Source organism: Lepisosteus oculatus, chromosome 1 (assembly GCF_040954835.1).
Source record: "Lepisosteus oculatus isolate fLepOcu1 chromosome 1, fLepOcu1.hap2, whole genome shotgun sequence".
Classification (NCBI taxonomy): Eukaryota; Metazoa; Chordata; class Actinopteri; order Semionotiformes; family Lepisosteidae; genus Lepisosteus; species Lepisosteus oculatus.
Window position 1 is genome coordinate 1407716 of NC_090696.1, and position 21758 is coordinate 1429473.

The 21758-nt window shown below is 42.7% G+C and overlaps 1 protein-coding gene across 1 annotated transcript in view; it reads left to right on the forward strand.

Annotated features, from left to right (window-relative positions):
• atrn (attractin) overlaps positions 1–21758 on the forward strand; it is a 151434-nt gene that overhangs the window by 102693 nt on the left and 26983 nt on the right. The window contains exon 26 of the mRNA XM_006629110.3: positions 12392–12470. Coding sequence (XP_006629173.2) covers positions 12392–12470 — 79 coding nt within the window. The remainder of the gene's footprint in view (positions 1–12391; positions 12471–21758) is intronic.

The following is a 21758-nucleotide window of genomic DNA, read 5'->3' on the forward strand; positions in this document are numbered from 1 at the left end:
AGAATAATATATATATATACAGTTTATATCACACTCTTTTGCATGCCTCATAGGAATATTTCTCCTCATTCCCCATTTTCTTAATTGTTGTTTATTCAGAATTAGCTGGTTATGTTATAATTACCACAGATGCAAAGTCAGACAATTTTTCAAATATATATAGAATCAGCAATTATTTTTGTTGCCAGCTTTGTGGTTTTTGTGTCTTGGCTCACAGCGGTGATCCCAGTGACTGCACACAGTGGAGGACAAGGACGTTTATTCCCCTGTTCAGCCTCACCTTCCAGCCAATCTCCTTTTAACACAGCACAGGAAGCACAGCCCACTACTAGAAACTCTGCACTGATTGGAGGACTGTCGCGAGCCCTGGCAAACTAATCCCACCCTCAATGGCACTCACCCAGTTGTGCGCCACCAGGCCATCAGGACTGGGGTGTCCTGATTAGTCAACTAGTCAGATGACCCAGACTCATATCCATAAACCGTAGAGCTCAAGTTACTTCAGGACTCAAGATTTTCCTGCATGAGTCACTTTTGAGACCCAGTGATTTTTAAAGGAGAAGGACAGCTACATTAATTTCCTATGAAAAGAAAAACAAATCAACAAACCTTTGTACTTCCAAGAGTACTCATGTATGTGAAGGGCTGTTAACTACATAGCAAAGTGCGGGTTTGATTTACCAGCAGTGTACCTGATGTAAGAGCACAAAAAAGGTTCCAAGCGAAAGGAGCTTAATCAGACTTCCTGTTCCTTTGGCTGCTAATAGTTTATTAATCCCAGCATCTCATTAAGGTACTTTTTAAAGGATCCCAGTGAATTGGTTCCATTGAATGACAGTTTCTCAGTATGGATACCTACCTCCTATTTCCTGTCCTGGGCCTGCTTGCTTTTCAGTTCAGTGACGCGCAGATCCAGGTACTGGTGTTCTTGTTGGGCTTTGAGCAATTGAGCCCTGTCAGTCGCTTTCAGCTCCAGAGGTGTCCCGCCTGTCCAGGTCATGGCACTTCCTCCACCAGGGAGCAAACAGCAAAGACGAGATCTGAAACAGGGGTGGTTTCATCAGGAAAGTGATGGGAAGGTTATAAAAGTGTACGGAAAGGAACTGCAGGTGCTCCAAAGAGCACCATCTCACCTGGAGCCAGGTGGAAGCAATTGCATGTGTGACCGTAGCAGTTCCGCGCGGGCTCGTGCCCTCCGCCACCCGTTCCCCGTTGCCAACCCAGGATAAAAGATGGAAATTCTTAGACCTGCCAGGTCAGGCCCTAGAACCAAATCCAACTACATATAGGTAGGAGCACCTCAGGAACTCAAGGATAATAATAATAATAATAATAATAATTGCTTACACTTATATAGCGCTTTTCTGGACACTCCACTCAAAGCGCTTTACAGGGGACTTTAATTGTGACTCCCCTCCCACACCACCAATGTGCAGCATCCACCTGGATGATGCGACAGCAGCCATAGTGCGCCAGAACGCTCACCACACATCAGGTATATCCACTATAATAGGACTGATCAGTGATGATGACGAGTTCACTTACAGGGATGAAGTTGTACAGCTGCTTAGGTGGTGTCATAGCAATAACCTGGACTTGAACATAAAGAAAACGAAAGAGCTAATAGTGGACTTTCGGAGACACAGGCCACACACTCACAGCCCACTCAGTATTGATGGAACGGAAGTGGAAACAGTCACCAGCTTTAGGTTTTTGTGAATTCACATCTCTAAAGATCTAACCTAGACTGTGAACACTGACTCTATCATGAAGAAGGCTCAGCAGCGCCTTTATTTCTTGAGGTGCCTCAAGCGATGGGGGATGCCAATACATGTGTTGGTGAACTTCTACCGCTGCTCTATCGAGAGCGTCCTCACCAACAGGATCACCGTGTGGTATGGCAACACCTCTTCGCGAGAAAGAAAGGCACTGGAGAGAATGGTCAATATGGCCCAGAAGATCATCGGCTGCGGTCTCACCGAGATTAAACAGCTCTATGAGGACCGCTGCCGTGGTAGAATTCTGGCCATCACAGAGGACAGTCACCACCCAGGGCATGAGCTCTTCACCCCACTGCCCTCAGGCAAGAGATATAAGAGCATACGGACACTTACCACTAGATTGCCTGCAGTTGCCTGCCTCCTCGACAACACAAGGTGGACAGTTGGAAATTTTGGGGACATGGCTGTGTTGTTAACACAGATATGTAATTTGGTTTGGTCTGTCAAGTGGTTGCAAGTGATAAAGTATATGCTTCCACGTGGTTATTGGCACCCTTCTTAAGAAAGCCCTGAAACAAATGGCTTCTCTTTATAATGTCACGCTAAAGCCTGCCCTAATTTTTAAAAAACTTTCAGTGTAGATTACAAAAATTAAGTTTTGAATAACAGTTTTTCCAGAATAAAAAGCAGTTCTAATCTACCTCCCTCTCAGGGAAGAATTGTTGGTCTGATGTTTGTATTTTCCTGTTTGGAAAATGCTGATGGCAACTTGGCTTGTCAGTGCTTTTTGAACAAGATGCTTCTAGATTGTTTTGCAGATGTAATGAGTGTTTGAAGTTCTTGATGCATATAAATGTGCATCTCTTAAGAGGGTGTTAAATATTTTAGTATCTTGGCTAGAACCCTTACTTGAGCTCTTTGCTGAATTAAAAAATGCAGCCTACGTCTGAGCTCACTCCACACTTCATGCTTTTTTGATTTAACATTTACAATACAGTAGTTTGAAGAGCTTTTTCCTAAGCTCTGGGACTAAACATGTTTTTTCTCAATAAAAAATGTTATTGCCAAGTGCTTTCCTTTTCATACCACAGGGGAAAATGTGATTTTTAGACTACTGCTTTTGATAGCTTAATGTGTAATGCTTTTCAGAAATTCATTAAATTTGCAGGTTTTATTGAATAATAATGCATGATGATTAATATCACAGAAACAGTAAAGGATTAGTGTTACCTTATTATAAAGAAACTCAGCTCTTGAATGTAATATATTTTTGGTGCATAGTTAACAGGTTTTGGTAGAACAATTTGTTAAATACATTAGACATAGAGGCTGTTCTGCAGTTGTCATTGGTGTACTTGTCGTAGGTTTAATCTTTATATGCTGATTTTACTGATTTCTGCAGGCCGAACTATTGAGGCATTGAAGTTCGAATACAATTTTTGTCATGCACTAGTTGTTTGGTCATGTCTGTTAATAGACATGACGTACTGTATTAACAACAAATTAACAGGTGAACACAGATGGCCATAAATCAAAGAATTGCTAAAAAGGAGCAACACTTTACCTGCTTGAGAAAAGTTAAGGAGGGGAATTTAGGCTTCCTGAGAGACAGGCACTCATCCGAGCTCAGGGTGGTATCTGTGATCTTCCAAGCGGTGGTACGCAATCTTCTGAGTGTTCCCAGAGTCATGTGGCTTTAACAAGCTGCGAGACTCGGGTACTGTGAGCCAGCAGAATGATGTCTATATCTTGGCATGCAACTGGGCTGCATGTTAGATCTCCCATTGTGTTGCTTTAAGGCTTGCAGTTATGACACTTTGAAGTAGCAAGTAATATTTGTAATATACATATTATCCACAGTCTTTTTTTAAAAAGAAAGAAATTAATATATAATCAATGTGAATGAAAAATGGAAATGTCCCAATAGCATAAATATTTAGTATTTAGGGGCTTTATCACCTCACTGTATATTAATGAGGTACATTAAACCTGAAACAGTCAAAAGTATTTAAGTTGTAATCTAAACTGCGCTTTATTCTTTGCATTAAACTCTGTGCATACACTGTTTTCTGTCATCAGTTTAAGATATCATAAGAACATAAAGTTTACAATTGAAGGGAGTTCATTAAGCCCATATAGCCCATTTGGTAGTTAATTGATCCCAGAATCTTATCCATCTGTTTCTTGAAAGAAGCCAGGGTTTTAACTTCAGTCCTCCCGTTCTTGGTTCACAATTTCTATTTCTGTCTTCTGGTTCTTTTTTGCTGTTCATTTTGAGCAATGGGTGGATTTTGTCTGAGACCGAACAGGGTCAGTTCCTTCTGCCTGGCAGTGAAAAACAGGCATGGAAATATGTCCATGCACTCACTGTAGGTGATATCAGCTGCTTGGTCAGCTCTGGTTAATTAAAGGCCAGTGAATTTTAAAAGGACTGGGGGAAAAAAATCATTCATACAAAGGGTTCAATTTAAAAATGTATAGAACTGCAAATTGCTCAAATTTGAAAATAGTAGGAGTTTTAATAATAGCAATAGTGCAAGGTGGTTTTGTCCCAGCTATTGCTGAATGCTTTTTTGAGCCCAGTAATTCTGACTGGAGCCCAGCAATGTTAAAGCATATCAGCAGTGCAGTCACACTGTGCCTGTGATAAGGGATGAACAGGGCCTACCTGTCAATCTCATGAGCCCACGTCAACCTTTGGGACCGTGCTCTGATGGCAGTGTAATGAAGCACCTTATAAGCATTCCTTTCCCACACCTCCGCAGCTGTGATACAATACCAAAGAGATCACAGGCTATCAACAGTCCAGTATATGTACAGCATGCGGTTCTTTTTCTTCTTGTGCTCTGTTTGGTTTAGGTGGATAGCACTTTACAGCAATAGAACATGCTGTAACAGCATTTGGGAAACCAGTACGAAATATTGATAGAGATGCGAGTTCAACTTCCCCTCCTGGTATCACTGGTGTGGCTATAGAATATATTAGAATGCAATAGCTGCTCCTTTTGCTGCTTTACAACAAAGAATAATTCATCAGTGCTCAGATCAGCCGATTCCCTGAAACACATTCTGACTGTAATATTGTGCTCATGTTTTATTGAACTTGAAAAAAATTCTCAATCCTGCGACTACAGGAGTGCTCTTATTTGTTTAAAAACCTGCAACAAAGTAACTCCTTTTTAGCATAAATGATATTTCTCTGGTTTAAAGTGCTGAGGAGCTCAAGTAGAGAACCTGCTGGTGATGCCAGCTGTCAGGCAGGTGGACCTTCTTTAACTCAGGGCTGGCATGGAAGTTGGTTCAGCCAATATGTCATCTACTTAATTGATCCTAAATTAATAAATTATTGCTGATTAAATAAAAATCGTTAAAGGTGAGTTGGAAACACAGACGTTTAAAAGAGTAGACATGCAGTTGCTGGTGGCCCTTGGTGTGCAGTTTCTTCAGCAGGAATCAAAGGAAGCTGCATTTCTCCAAGTCTGTTTAATATGAAAGAGTATTGAAGGTTTTGTTATAGGATTTCAGCCAGAACAAAGACCTGAATTTCAAGAACCCTTTCAAATGGGACAGATTGTAAGACAGTTGTGGTGCTCTTCTGCTTAAGATGACCAGGTGGACAGAATAAAGCACTGCACTGCTCTTTTACTGAACAGGTACTGTGTGAAGTCTGCTGTTAGATCAGTATTCGCTGCAGCTGTGTTCCCTTTTCCTAGTCCAGCTCATGATTCTTTCATTTTTAATCAAAAGGCCATTCTGAAATGAGCTGTGTGGAGTGTCTGAATCAGTATGCATCTGAGAGCAATCCAGTGGTGAATTTCCACTGATAAAGGAAGCAAAACCTAGAGAAATTGGAAGGGTAAGATGATCAAGTGGACATATTGATTTTATCTAGGATGAATGTTGCTGTGCTGTACATTTTCCAGCTCCCTATGTTAAAGACCAAAAATTTTATTTCATCAGTTGAAAGTTTCTTCCCATTTCCTCCATCTCTAGAATATGGTAATTTGTTATTCTTCTCACTAGTCTGTTTTTTAAGCTTCAGACATTTCGGAAAATTCAGAATGCAGAGAGTTTGACAATTAAAAAATGAACCTTTATTTGACATCTTTATCATCAAGAATTATGGCTCAGAACTGGTTGCGGGTGAAGAACCTGCATATCCCCCTCAGAGGACTGCTTCAGCTCATAACATTTGAAATTGTATGGGCATGACCAGCACCCTTCTGTTCCTGCTATTACATATTACTGGGTTTAAGTCCGAACTTTGACTTTTTCTTCCTGCCTGTTCTTCCCATTTAGTCTTTGTTCAGATTAATGGTTGAGTCATTAACGTTGACATTAGCTGCAGTGTGAGAGACCTACGGTTCCTTAAATGCTACTCTGACATTCTCTGAGAGTTCCTGGGTGATTATTCAGGTTGCTCTTGGGGATATCTGGCAGGACAACCAGTTCTGGATAAAGTGACCCATAATTTTGCATAATTTAAGATAAGATCACTTTATTATCTATATACAATTTCTTGCATTAAGAATTTGTCTTTTTGCTTACCCCAGCTTGCTCTCCATGAGACACAGGCACACAGAAAGGGAAAGAGAAGCTTGGGGTCAGAGTGCAGGGTCAGCCATTTATATGGTGCCCCTGTAGCAGTAGGACTCCTCTGCCGGCTGTAGGATTTGAACCGGCAACCTACCAGCCACAGAGCCACAGTGCCACCATTTTCCATTTACAGCCTGTCAGACAGTGGATGATTTGAGCCCCAAATGTTTAGAAATGCTTTTTAACCCTCTCCACACTGAGGTGTTAACTACATTTTCCAAGATTGTCTGAAATCCATTTTAATCGTGTTTTAATTGTTTTCACTAACCTATATGATGAAGACCAAACTCACAACATTCCTGCCCTATTGTATGTCCTTAAACTGTGTTTTGGTTGATACCAAAGTGCAAAGTGCAACTGCACATCCATTCCAGCAGATGTCGTGCATGTCTTGAAGGCAATTATCTCATCAGGTTTCGAGTATCATATACTTCTTTTGCCTTCTGTGAGGTTTTTAGGAATCATTCGGAAGTTGACCCCCTCTGGCACAGTCATGGAGTGTGCTCTCCAGTCCTAGTCACTCTGATGTGTGAAGTCTGCACTTCAGCTGCTTCTTCTGCTGTAGGTCTTCCCTCTTACCTATCGGCCCCACATTGTTAACTGGTCTCTTCTGCATTGTTTTAGTAACCTTGATATACAAAAAAAGAGCATTAGCCAAGGAATAGAAAAAGACGGGAAAAGGTCAGGAAGGAGAAAATGGAACGTCTGTGCCAGGTGATTCAGCTCTGGCCTCCACGAGTGAGCTGTGTGACACTCCAAGTCCGGTATAGTTTCAAAGATCAACATTCATAAACAGGCAAGATCTGCGCTCTGAGCTGTTTTTATTACCCTTTTAATAATGAATGATCTGATCTGCCCATTGTTATACATTGTTTTTTAATGAAAGTGGGGGAAGGGGATGAGGTGCTTCGTGTGTGGCTGGCAGAGGACGTGAGCAGCTTAGAAAGCTGGTGGGTGGGGTCTCGCAGGCGGGGGGCAGCGGAGAGCAGCAGCACAGGCAGGACAGGGGCACCGCTGCTCTAGGAGGAACCCAGCTCTTGGGAACATCAGCAGTTTGCTGACAGAATTTGAAAAATCAAAGCACTGGCAACCATGGAGCACTGAAGAGTCCTTATTTAACCACGTAAATCACTGGAGGGCTAAATCTCTGGAGACCCATTCATGTGGCAGAACACTTGACACGTAGATTGTTGGAGCAATCTGAGTACCTTGTTCATCAAACAGCAGTGTTTCACCTGGGATTTGAACCCACACCTTCCAGTCTAGACTCCTGTCCTGAGCTTTTCTATCTCTGTACCCGTTTCCCCTGTGTCTAGTCTGCTTGGGAACACAGGTCAGTGGAACCTGGAACAGACTGGTTGTGTGAAGACTGGTTCACAATTTAAATAATATTAATATTCATCATGTTCGGAGAGATTGCACAAAGATAGGCAGACAGCTGGAGAAATCAGCACGGTAGCCTGAAGGAGGACTAGCTGACATGAAAGATTGAAAAACAGCCACTTTTTTTGTCTGCATTTCATTACGTTTGATGTAAATGAGAAGATCAGTACATGCTTAGCTTTTTGAGGTTCACTGATCTGCTGTTATCCAAACTGTCTGTGTGCCATCATAAGTTTCTGTCCTTCAGGCCTGTTTCCTGCAGACTAACAGTGGGCTCTGTGTGAGACCAGCCCCAGGCCTGGAGTCTCTCCTGTCAGAAGCAGGGGGTGTAACAGAACCCTGTGTGGTTTTCAGAAGGGCATCTGTAGGTGAAGATTTGGGCTCCTGTTGCTAGTTGTTGGAATATCTGGGCCCTCTTCTTGGGTGGACAAAGGGTGTTGCAGAGAGTTCAGCTCAGTTGTGCTGTTCACACGTTGTCTGCATTACTTTGTGCCTCTGCCCTCGAAGGTGCTACAAATTCTGTAGAGTACGAGTGTATAAAAAGTGGAGTATACAGTATGAAAAATAACAAAAATGACTGTGAAAAGTGTGGTTCCTAGTGCTTTTTGGTGAATCCATGTGCAAAATTAGATTGTATCTTAACAGCTGAAACTGCTGTCTCTGGCGCTATAGACTGTGACTTATGAAGGAAATGGACAAGCAGGGATTTTGTGAGATCGACTGCCATGGTTTAAGATATCAGGCCCTATGTATAGAAGTCATTCATCAGTGCCATAATCATGGACGGCATAATCAATGTTGCTGTTGAATAATTGTTGTCAAGATTTTGCATCATATCAATAAATAATTGCATGTTAAGGAGCTGAAACCTCAATTTTTAGTGCCGTTATGAACAAGTTGTGTAATTGTGCCAGGTTATATTACCCTACAACTCACAACTGGCAGCCCACTGAAGCTAAGCGGGTGTGAGCCTGGTCAGTACCCAGATGTGAGACCTCCTAAAAAAGCTAAGGTCGCAGCTGGAAGTGGTGTTAGTGGGGCCAGTAATGCTGTCTTTCTGATGAGGCATAAAACCGAGGCCCTGACTCTCTGTCGTCATTAAAAATCCCAGGTTGTTTTTCTCAAAAAGTGTAGGAGTGTTACCCCAGCATCCTGGTCAGATTTCCAGTTGGCCTCCTGATAATCCCCATCTATGAACTGGCTTTTTCACTCCTCTGGATAGCTGATGTGCGGTGCCTGTACTGACACGCTATGGTAATCGTTCCCATTATCTGTAAAGTGTTTTGAGTGTTCAGTCAAGCATTAATTAAATGTAAGGAATGATTAAAATAAAAAAAATCCTTCTTCAGTAGTCTTGCCTGTTTGCTAAGAATCACCAAGGATAACTTTATCGTGTGGATCTGAAAATGTGAGTAGCAGGGTTCCAAATCAGTCTCTTCTGTCCTCAGTTTACATGATCATTGGCTCTGTCTTTACTCTGTGGTCTGTGTAAAAGCTGGGATCCTGTGTGCTGATGGGAGTACACGAGGATGGATAAAATGTTAAAAATGGGCAAAATTGATTCATCACATTCATATGCAGTACTCTACTTGTTTTTATAAAAGCTTTTTTAAATATGAATTTTGGCCTTAAAACCAGTCTTCCACATTCCTCTATATGCTCTCAAGTGTAATCCAAGGAGCCGGGAGGCTCTTGGCTTGGTCAGCCACAGCCCACGCTGCTGTCAACACGATATTTAATCACAAGCACATTAGTGTTCCGATTGACTCCTGCCCTCCTTAATACTTTTATTTTTTTCTCAAACCATTGCAGCTTACATTTCAATTAACATTTCCCAACCTGAGGAAGGATAACATCTGTTCCCCTTTCTGCAGTGAAGCACACTTCACAGCTTTCTTAATCATCTCCACAGGGGGTGGTTATAATAGACATGAAACAAACACTTAACATCTGAACTGGAGCTGGGCAAAGTTCTTTTTCTTGAGTCACTTCTTTATTCAAAATGGCAAATTTGTCACAGGGAATAGCCCTCACACTGTATTGACTCTTGATCCTAAATCAGCCCTCGAGACATCAGTCCCACCAGTTATTCCCATATCTCTGAGCCCAATTCTACTGCTCCTTCCCTCCCACCCCAGCACCCTCTCTGTTCCAGAGGTCAAGCACAGCTTCTCTGTTTTACTAGTGGAGCCTCTCGCTGTGACCCTTTCCCCAGACCCCCCTGTACCTCCTCACAACGCACCACCTAGTCTCCACAGCTCCCTTGTCTGTCCACAGCCGCCAGCCCCTCCAGCAGCGCCTGCTGCTCCACACGCCGCTGTCTCGCGTGGGAGTGGACACGGCAGCACGCATGTGTACAGCCGCTCTGTGCTCGGCTAGTCCTCCAGAGGACATGTGTCCAGTTCCCTTCTGTCTCCCTTCCTCCCTGTCTGGCTGAAGGCACCATTTGCACCGTCCAGACAGGGAGACGACTGGCCGACACCATCGGGGAGCAGAGGCCTCTCCAAGCCCAGAGTTCCCTGTTTCTCCTCTCCAGGCCACGGTCGCACTGGCCTTGCAGTCCTCTCGCAGGGATTCAAGCACTCATGCACTAGGAACATATCAGGAGCCACATTTATCCTTAAACTAGATTAACACCAGCTTTCAGTGATTGATTTCGTTCTACATTTCTCCATGCATTTAGATTGCGCTCTGTAAATGCCCATTCCCCAACACATTTTGTATTTCCCTAAAAACTGTTGTCCTCATCTCCCTGCTCTCTCCCTCATTCCCTGTATACCTGAAGAAGGCTCTGCAGGCAAAATGATTTTCTTCTATCTGCTCCTCAGCTCTGTGTCTGCTCATTCCTCTGCTCTGGTGCACAGACACAGCTCCCCACTCCAACCCCTTCCTTGTTTTGTATGCTACCTTTCGTATTCAATAGCTTGCATTTGACCCATGGCGTCTGATAGTGTCTTTCATTAAGACAGCAGTGTAAATGTCAGGACTGAGAACTGTTCCTCCAATGTACTGTAAGATGCCGGATTTTCTTCTGTCTGCAGTCATTTGAGTTACATGACTTCTTTGAGTGTGTGGCCTTAGTTACCAATCCTTCATATATGGGTTAATAAGAAATTGATTGGTGAGCATCTGCTCTAAAGGTCAAAGTATCAGTTGTGATATATAGATTTTTTTTTATTCTGATTGGCTTATCTAACATATAACACTGACAGGTATCAGAGTGGCTCCGGTTAGCAGAGTTCATTTTTACTTAGAGAGAGAGGATCTGGAGTTGTTCCTCACAGGACTACTTTTCTGTCCCAGATCACAGTATCAGCTGTAATCGGGAAGGTTATGTCTGTCGGGCTGGAACAACTAAATGCATTCATAGTGGAGGAGTAGCATGTGGCAACTGTGAAATTCCTGAAGGAAGCTGTGTTTTACTGAACTGCCAGTGTGTGTGCAGAAGCCAGGTATGATTACTTTTAATTATTGTCACTGAGTAACGCTGAGAGCAGGATTCCTGGAGAGGGAGGCATAGGATTGGTAAACGATCCTGTTATGTGAGCGAACAGGTCACTGAGGCTGCTTCTATAAATACCACATCATTAGAGTAGCTCGGGACCCCACTGGGCTTGCTTGAGGGTTTGGTCATTTTCAGTCAGAGATGATGTATATCATGTGAGACAGAGGACAGCTTCTGTATGGAATCAGGTTGCCTAGCTCCTCTTTGTCCATACATGCAATTATTCATTTAATGTATAAAACTGTAAACCCCATGAACGGAGCACATATTGTATTGTTTTAGTCTGTTATTTAGTAACAGAATTTTGCAAGTTTTTTTTATAATTGGGATTTATAAGCCGGGACTGTTGCTGTCTTTGTCGAGAAACAAGAGACCGCCTGCTTGATGTCTTAATTAGAAAAACCTGAAAGCTTTGCCTTTGAGGCTTCCCAATTAACAAGAACACTACACCTCCTGAAAAGCTACCAACACCTTGCTTTCTTCCACATCTTTTTCTCAATCTCATAATCCATTTACAGTATGTAGCACACTGTGGTAGTCGAGTGTCACATTTTTGCAGTTGTTAAAAATAGGGTCTTGAGGTGTCCTGGCTCAGTAAGGTGTGACAAATTCATTTTCCAAAATCCTTCTCAAGGCACAGAAACATCAGAGTGCCATATTGCAGCTAAGATTGATTGTATTCTGTACATCATTTGAGTCCCCGTTTCTAGAGCTGTTGTCAGCTGCTCTGGAGGCTCTAATGGCAGATATAATCCCCCCACACCCCCTAAACTGTGCCTCGGAGACCCATCGTCCAGGTAGACAAAGCAGTGCTGTCCTGGGCGGCAGTGTCTGGGTGTGCAAACACGTGCTGAAGTAGAGACAGCAGCTGGCTGAGGTGCAGGTGTTCCTAAACCAGCTTGCCACCGGTGGTGTGCAGGAGCCTGGCACACAGGTCCCGGCGCCGAGCTGGAAAACAAAGATGCAGCCACTACAGATCAAGCCTGGGTGTGCTTTTGCTTTTTAATGTTTGAGCAGTATTGAGACAGTATAGGATGTTTTTACCTTTGAACAGTTGGGTAAAGTTGTTTTGTTGCTTGAAAGCTGTTGGGTCCCTAGTATTTAGATTTCTGGTTCTAAATCTGTACTGTCCCATGGCTACAGCTTCTCCCTGCACATGGTTTCTGATGGTCCCCTCTCTCCGCAGCTGTTTCCTGTCTCTGCTCCTGGTGGCTGCAGTTGTGTGGAAGATCAAGCAGAGCTGCTGGGCGTCACGGCGTAGAGAGGTGAGTCTCCCCATCCAGGGGCCCCTACATGCATATGTGCGCACCAACGCACAGTGCTGTGCAATAGTATTACAGGCACCCCTAACAACCTCACGGTTCTGGCTCTGGAGCAGAGGTTGCTCGTTTTAATACGGCAGGGCTCTGGACTGATATGTCCACTGAGCTGCATCAACATTGTCAAATAGCTGCAGCACCAAAATAAATGCTTGTTGTATGCTCGGCTTAGCTCAATAGCTAATTGTTATCGATAGTTCCCTTGCAGGTGTTGCTGGTAATTAATCACATTAATCATGACTTTAAACATTCTGCATCTCAGCATGCATGATAATTCATTGTAGCATAAAGTAACAACAAATGCCTTTGGAATGGTTTCTGTTTCCTCTCAATGGCACACAAGAGAGATGGGGAATGCATAACACAGTTCTTCAGATGACACACTGTAGGATTTCCAAGCATCGTGAAATCATCCTTATAAAGCTCAGGGGGAGTAATAATCAGTCTGCTGATATAGCAGGTAATGTAAGTAGAGCAGAGACCCTGTTGACGAGAGTTTCGGAGGGACTCAGAAGACATTAAAGATTATTTCCTGGTGGGAAAGTGGTTGGGTCTTGGCTTATAGAAAGAAATACTTCCTCTAGTCTCTTTCTTTGTGCTTTCCTGACAGATTTGTAGAGTTCTCCTATTCTCGCCCCCTCTCCACATCAAAGGCAGAAAGAGCACAAGGGACATTTCGGGTGATTGCTCTTGTCACAATAGGAGAACGCAGAAGTTAGAGCCTTAGAGCCAGCAGCCCCATCACAGCTCTACACAGCTTTAATTCAAGGAATTTGGCAACAAAACCCTCTTTCAGAAGTGCTTCCATCCAGAGATACAGAGATGCATGTTGTTCCTTGTTTGTAATCTCGCACAGCAAGGTGTGTTGGTTGATCTTCTGGAAATGGGGGGACAGTAGCGAGATGGAGCGGGTGTTTTTGGAGCTCAGCAGATCAGCTTCTCTAAAAGCAAGGGAATTAATTATTCAAATGATATAATTTCACCCTTGCTGTGGCATGATGGTACAGATACTTCTTACACAGAGCTATAGGTGTCCTTCCCCTCCTTGCCACTGGCAGAGTCTTCTGGATGCCATTCATCGCTGGCATGGCTCAAAGTTCATTTCTAGTTTGGAATCATTGACTTGAAAGACAAGGTTAAGCAGGCGTGTCCGCAGGCTGTCAAATGCCACAAGCTGCCAGGGGCAAAGTGAAGGCATTTCAGAGCAGTGTGTGCTGTGGCAGAGTGCCTTCGTCAGCTCAGACAGGAGAGGGGCTTTCACGACTTCTTTCTGCTGCATCTGTATATCTCAGCACTCACAGAGCAACGGTTACTCACAGCAGGATCCATTCTAGGATTTACTAGCTGTCTGCACTTACATGAGCAAACACCAGGTGCTCAGTCTTTCTCAGTGTTTCTGTGGAGTGGAATCACTCTAGATACATTGCGATTCACTGTTCCAAATCCTGGAACAGGTTAGAGTTCTTGGCTGTCTTACTTCTCTGATTTGTTCTGTTTGTTTTTATTCTGGAAGGTGGTGTAGCCGTTTGCTTCTGTTTTCTAATATATATATAAATATATATGTGTATTATATATATACATTTCAATCCGCCAAGCTAGTAAGATGATCCGGCTCCGGGTGTCTTCACCGTCAGATGGGCCCTGATGAAGACCTGGACATGGAGGCATGTTGAAACACGTGTTTGGTGCCTATTCACCCCCTTGGACCTTTTCACATTTTATGGTGTTACAATCTGGAATTGTAATATATTTCATTGAGATTTTTTTTGTCATTGATCAACACAAAACACTCTATAATGTCAAAATGAAAATAAAATTCTACAGTTCCTCTTAAATTTATTATATATTTCAAACAGAAAATAACGATTGCATAATATTCACCCCCTTCCACTATAAGACATCTAAATAGGCTCTGGTGCATCCAAATGCCTTTAGAAGTCATATACTTAGTTTAATGGAATCCATCTGTGTGAAGTGAAGGTCTTTCACATGCGTTTAGGTTAAATGCTCTTATCTTCCACACAAACGTACATCATGATGACAAAGGAACATTCAGAACAAATCTGGGAAAATTTCCAAGGCATTCAATATCCCCATTGTAAAGAAATGGAGAGAATACTGTGAGTTTTTGTGGAACAGAGTGCCCTCGAACTGAGTATCTGGGTGAGAAGGGCACTAGTCAGGGAGGCCACCAAAATCCCAATGACAACTCTAAAGGAATTACAGTCTTCGGCGGCTGAGGTCGGAGAAACTACACAGATGGCGTATCGGTGCTTCAGGAATCTGGGCCTCATGGGAAAGTGGAAAAACAAAAGACATTGTTGAAAAAATCTCACATCAAATCCCAACTACAGGTTGCCAGAAAAATAATTAATGTAGGAGGATCTGTAAAATTTTGTTTTCATTTTGATCATATAGGGAGTTTTATGTCAATCAATAGCAAAACATCTCAAATAGACACATGATGATCTGGTATTGAAACAATAAAATGTTTCAATAATTGTTAATTGTTTTGCTTTTAAAGAAGCTGCTGTGCTCCTGCACTAAAGCTGTAACAAAACTTTGTTATTCTACGTTTTTCCACACTAATCACTAAAAAGAGTCAAACCGACTACTGCGGTACCTTATTTGTGTGTTTATTCTTTATACTCTTCAAAAATTATTTGTTTCTTTCTAAAACACAAGATCTGGTTTGTGAGCATGCATGCCTGAGAGAGTCTTCATTCCCTCATGGTTAAGAGAGCAGGCAGGATACCTGTTGTCTGACTCTGCCTGCGACAGGTCTTTATTTAGGCTGCCCTGGGCCCTTTAGAGATGTTTTTCGCATTAACTTCTTGTGATGTTTTGTTGCTTTCTGATGATAACTTAAAGCCTATGGATTGCGCATGATTGTGGAGAATCTCAATCTCTACAGACTGAAGTCTAACAAGCAATTCACTGCCAAGCTAAAGAGGTGTACAATCTCCACACCTAAAAGTGGCGAATGGATGAGATGTAAAACTGAGGTTCTGACTCTGGTCATTAAAAATCCCAGGGCGTTTCTTGGAATGAATAGGGGTGTTACCCTGTTGTCCTGGCCAAAATTCCCATTGGCCTTTACAAATCATGACCTATTAATCCCTGTCTATGAATTGGCTTCCTCACTCTGTTCTCCACCACGCTGAGAGTTGGTGTGAGGGGAGTGGACTGGCGCACTATGGCTGCTGTCACATCATCCAGGTGGGGCTGCACACTGGTGGAGGTGGAGGGGAATCCAATATTATAATTGAGTTGTCTTCCTTGCAATTCAAATTAAGTCATATTTTCACACTCTTATTTGGTATGCAGTTATAGCATAGTGGCTGCAATGCATTTTCTCTAGTGTTTGAAACCCAGTTTATGACATATTGCATCAGTTTATTTATAACAGCATTTATAACTTGACATATAATCAAAATACTCTTTCTTGCATGTAAAAACAGTGCACTTTTTTATCAGTGACATGAGGACGGCTTATGGTGCAGTTGGAAAAACTGTCCCTCAGTCCAAATAGAACATATTATTCCTGCGTTTAGCACTTTTTGTTAGTCCAGAGGAATACAAATATGCCTCTGATGTTCCTCAGATGTCCATGTTCATGTTTACTGGGAAAGTTAGCCTTTCTGGTGGGCTTGTAGTCAACTCCACCCGTGGCTGCTGTTGTGACAATCTTCCTCTTGCTGGTGTTTTGTGGACCCATTGTGCAGGGTCTGAGTTTCAGGTGTGATTTTTCTTCCACACTTCAAGCGGATTGCTAGCGTGCATCTTCTGTGTCATTTTCATTTCATGCTTTTCTGTTTCCAGCCTAGCTGAGTCCCAGTTTGCTGAGCATTTCACTGCACTCTATTGTAGCGACTGTATCCAGATGGATTCTCAGTGTCTTTTTATTTCATTGCTAGCAGAATTCTGCTATGCATTTTCACATCTATTTTTAAAAAAATAATCTGCACTTCAATCAATAAAAATGCAAAATAGCCCCAGTGTTTCCTTTTTGAAACTGAGAGTGTGGTAACAGTATGAGTTTGTTCGGGAGCACTGCCATCCCAGTGTGCTTACTGTTTTCAGGCATTATTTCTGCTGGTATTTATTACAGGATGTTTGTTAATTGAAGTGAAAATGAATCATCAACCGTCCTGTACATTACTGTAAGAAATGAGCTTATAACACTATCAATACCTTAGTATACCTTACTACATTACCTTTCTATAGTGTATTGCAGTCTGCCATCTTGGTAGCAGCTTGGGAATGTAATTTAATGGAAAGATCACATACTTAGTGTTTGCTGCCCCAGAATGATGCATTATTGTGATTTTACCCTCTTAGATCTAAATGACAAGCTGTTTTGATTCTGTGGGTTTTCACTGTTCTTCCCTGTTTTTCACTTTTGAGGTTTTTTGTTTACTGCAGGCTAAAATGCACATTGGTGTTTGGACGGATGTGGGTTGTGTGTGTACTGGATCCCAGGTTTACTCAGTATCCTGAAATACTGGATATGTGTGCAGATTGTTAATCATTAATGTTGGTGCTTACTGAACACATGAGAAGGCCCCTTAGTGAACCTGAAGAAGACAAAAAAGAGAAAAGCACCATAACCCTCAAACTGGCGATCTTGCCCTCCTTCCCTGATGGGACAGAGAGCTACACTCGAGTGTAGCACATTTTAGCTTGTCTAGTTCATTGTGATCCTGTCTGTACACGTCATCTTTGGTTTCAGATCTACTATAAAAATGTTCTCAACTTAAAAATAATAAAGTGTATTTGTTCCGTTTTAAATGTGTCCAAAGGCTGCAAGCAGAAACCTGTTGAGACTGAACTTTATAATAATCTTTATTTTCTCATGATGCATCATGATAAACCATCTCAAGGTGTTTTACAATAAAAACAACAAACACCAAGTTAAATTTGCGCTAGTTGCCTGAAAGAAGTAAGACTGCAAGGTGAGATAAGCTCTTCTTCCTTCTTCCAGTGAAGTGCAGGAAGGCATCTTCGTGAAGATTGGTTCAGAAAGAACAAAGTGAGAACTCTCTGTGGAGTCGCCTCCTGCATGCCGTGGACAAGACCGCATGCCTCAGGACAGTCATCTCTGTCTCTCTGAGCCCCCCGAGACAGCCAGCCCAGTGGCCGGTCCAACAGGACTCCACTCTGTGTTGCCTTTTCCTGTGGAGATGCACCCACAGCATGCTTTTGAACCTGTAATGTCTGTCATAGAAGAATGAGCAGGCCCTCCTCACAAAAGCCTTTCCTGCTTCCAGACAGACCGTGTGCTTAAAGAGGGCATGGAAAAAGCTACAGCTGCCTGCAGTCATATCCACTACAGCTCACATGTGCTTTGTACTGGAGGTTCATGCAAATCTAGGTATTCACATTCCCTGCCCTGTCACTCCATGGCATGTGTTGGCACTTTGTCCACAACGGAGTTTGTTCAAGATGTTGGCCGACTTGGTGGCTGTGTAAACTCCAGCAGTGCGCAGTTTGCCGGAAGTGGGGCCACAGTAAATACCTAAGATTCTTTTCTCTCTTCTGTCTTTAGGGTTGCAAGAAATCGCTACTCACTTCAGCTAGGTTTTGAAGTAATTTTATTTGGACGGACATGCAGAGAGCAGAATATAACCCGGTATCTACTCTGTTCTAAAATAAATTTCAAGGTATTTTATTATTCAAGTACTATCCCAGCCAGCCTCTTGAGGTCCTATAAATGTCACATTTAGGACAAATATTTCGTCACGTGTTTATAAAGTTTATTGCAGCACCTGTTCTTGGTACTTTGAAGGTCCATTCAAAAGGGCTGTCGCTCCAGATGTGAACACCTTGCTTCCTGTATGCCGTTCCACCTGCCTTCATCTTTCCCCTTTGTTTTTTAAATTTAATTTAAACAGATTAATTTTTAGATCTGACTTAAACAGTAATTTGAGCCTTTGTGGTGTGAGCAGGGGTGAGGGAGTTTAGGGGTTGTGGTGTAAGGAGGGATTTAGAGGTGAGGGGGCTGTGAAGTGAGAAGGGATGTGGGGTTGTAGGGTGAGGGGGAGTGAGGAAGGGTTGTAGGGTGAGGGGGTGTGTGGCATGAGGGGGTTGTTTTGAGGGGAGGGGTTGTGGGGTGAAAAGGGGTGGGGAAGGAGTGAGGTGTAAGGGGGTATGGGGTGAAGAGGGGGTCAGGAGGGGGTGAGGGGTTATGGAGTGAGGATGAGTGTGGGTTTGTTGGATGAGGATGAGGTTCTGGGGTCAGGGAGTGGAAATGAAGGGAGGGTATAAGAAGATAAAACTCAGTGAATGACGCTGTGATAAACTGTGATAAACTGAGGGGGAGGGAGAGATGAAAATGCAGTGTGTAAGCTGTCTGGAGATTACTTCGCTCTCCCTGAACAGGTCATTAAAGCAGTTAAACAGGGCCTTGCCAGTCTTTTCTTTTATCCCTTAATGATAAAATATGCTCCAGAGGCTCGCTCAGGTTATTTTCTCATAACCTTGATATTCAGAGGTTTGTAAAAGCAGCACTTTTTAACAAAGTGATTAATAAACTCTCATCACTCAAAGTGACCCCTAACTGTGTTGGCAGTACTGTCAGTGACTCGATGTCGTCTGTAACTCTTGTTGCGTGATGTCATCTGTGCGGTTTACTCGGAACACTACACGCGACTTCCCGGACAGTGCAGGTCAGAAGCAGAGCGGTAGACCTCTGTCAGTACTCTTCCTCAGGAAATGCAGTTGTATGATTAGAGTTTGCCAGGACAAGCTGAATCAGTTGCCCGGTGGCATCCTGCTGTTTTCCCTGAACTGTTCATAATCATTCATAAACTGAACAGTTGTGTCTAATCCTGCTGCGCATGCTAGGTTTCTATTACTCTTAATTCAAAACACAATTCAGATTAAGTTTGTAGGAATTAATTTATAATAAAGAGTTTTTTTTACAGAAAACAGAATGTTACTGGTTAAACAATAATTAACAATGAAGCAGCCCTGGTCCAGCATTTGGCATTATTGTGTTTAAATTTTTTTAGGTCTTTCTAAAAAAAATATCTTTCTGGTATTTAAGTTGTTTCATGACATAAGAAAGGTTACAAATGAAAGGAGGCCATTCAGCCCCTCTAACCCATTTCATAGTAGCTTATTAATCCATGGATCTCATCCTGTCATTTCTTGGAAGAAGTCAGCATACTGGCTTCAACAACGTGGCTGGGATTCTTGTTCCCTTTCCTGTTATCCAGCTGCACTTCCACATCATCTCCACTGGTTGCCTCTGGTTCATAGTTTACTGTTGATACTGCTAACTATACCAGAATCAAAAACGTAGATACAGACAAGGAAGAGCAACGTTCCTAAAACAGATCCTTGAGGCACACCCCTGCTTACTTTCAGCTAATCAGAGGTTAACGTTCATAAGATGTGGTTTCCTGTTCTATACCCTTTTCTGAATGCTGTGCATGTAATCCATGTACTAGTTATGAGTGAACTTATCAAATTCTTTCTGGAAATCAAAATCTCATGTTTTACTGGCATTAACTGCCCTTGTTACTTGTTCAAAAAATGACCACATTAAATTAGACCTTGCTTTTCTAAATCCATGTTGGCTACATTTTTAAAAAGCAATTATTTTGGGAAATGTTTTTATATTTTACTGCTAAATATTGTGTCCATCCCTTTATCAGCTGTTGGTCCTTAGTTTCCTGATTCACAATTGTCCCCCTTTTCCTTCCTGCTGGTTTTTGGGTCCCAAGGGAACATTAGGACGAGTGATAATTTGAGACTTTTAGCCGCCTATGTTGTATATTGCAGCATTCAGTAGTTGTATTCCAAAGTCAGATCAAAAGTTGTAAGAAAACATATTCTTAATAATAATAATTAAAAAACTCAAAGTACTTTGCAGGTAATGGGGATCCTGTCCACCTGGATGATGAGACGGCAGCCATAGTGCGCCAGCACACAGTCCCCACATACCAACTCTCAGTGGGGAGGAGAGCAGAGTGATGGAGCCAGTTCATAGAGGGGGATTATTAGGAGGCCATGATTAGTAAGGACCAATGGGAAATTTTGCCACGACGCCGGGGTTACACCCTTACTCTTTTCGAGAAGCACTCTGGGATTTTTAATGACCACAGAGAGCGAGGACATCCGAAGGATTATACTTTTTTTACAGTATAGTGTCCATGTCACTATATTGGGGCATTAGGACAGACAGCAGGGTGAGCACCCCCTACTGGCCTCACTAACACCTCTTCCAGCAGCAACCTTAGTTTTTCCCAGGAGTTCTCACTTCCAGGTACTGACCAGACTCACACCTGCTGAGCTTCAGTGGGTTGCCAGTGGTGAGTTGCAACGTGATATGGGTGCTGTCTAGTAGGTAAACTAATTAATCTCTTAATAAAACCTTCCATTTCCATAACCACAGTTGGGTAAAGTGTCGGGTCCTGATGATGTATTTGTTTTAACTGTTTAAGTCAGATCTGAAAATTAATCTGTCATTTGAGCCTTTGTGGTGTGAGCAGGGGTGAGGGAGCTTAGGGGTTGTGGTGTAAGGAGGGATTTAGAGGTGAGGGGGCTGTGAAGTGAGAAGGGATGTGGGGTTGTAGGGTGAGGGGGAGTGAGGAAGGGTTGTAGGGTGAGGGGGTGTGTGGAGTGAAGAGGTTATTTTGAGGGGAGGGGTTGTGAGGCGTAAGGGGGTATGGGGTGAAGAGGGGGTCAGGAGGGGTGAGGGGTTATGGAGTGACGATGGGTATGGGTTTGTTGGATGAGGTGTGTGGGGTGTGGGCTGAGGTTCTGGGGTCAGGGAGTGGAAATGAAGGGAGGGTATAAGAAGATAAAACTCAGTGAATGACGCAGTGATAAACTGCAGAATACCTCAGTGTCATTTATACAAAAATTATTCAGTACAATTGATGGTGCTTTTGTTCCTTAAAGATTCATGTTTCTTATCTCCGATGGGGAGTGTCAGAGGATTACCTCTGTTCTTGTTGCCAAGAGCCAGCAGACAGACCTTTAATTCAGTGCTTTCCAATAGCATATGATAGCCTGTGTATTAGAAGAAACAGAGCATGGCACACATAGTATAGAATGAAAGGGCATTAATAACTTTTGTGTTAATACATCAATGTGAACCGATCAAAATTGTACTTATCTCTGTGTTCCCCCTTCAGTTCTCATGAGATCATTCTTACCCTGTGATGTTCTGACTCTGAAGCGAGACAAATTGTTTTGCTTGCCTTAAAATGTTTAAACTGTGGA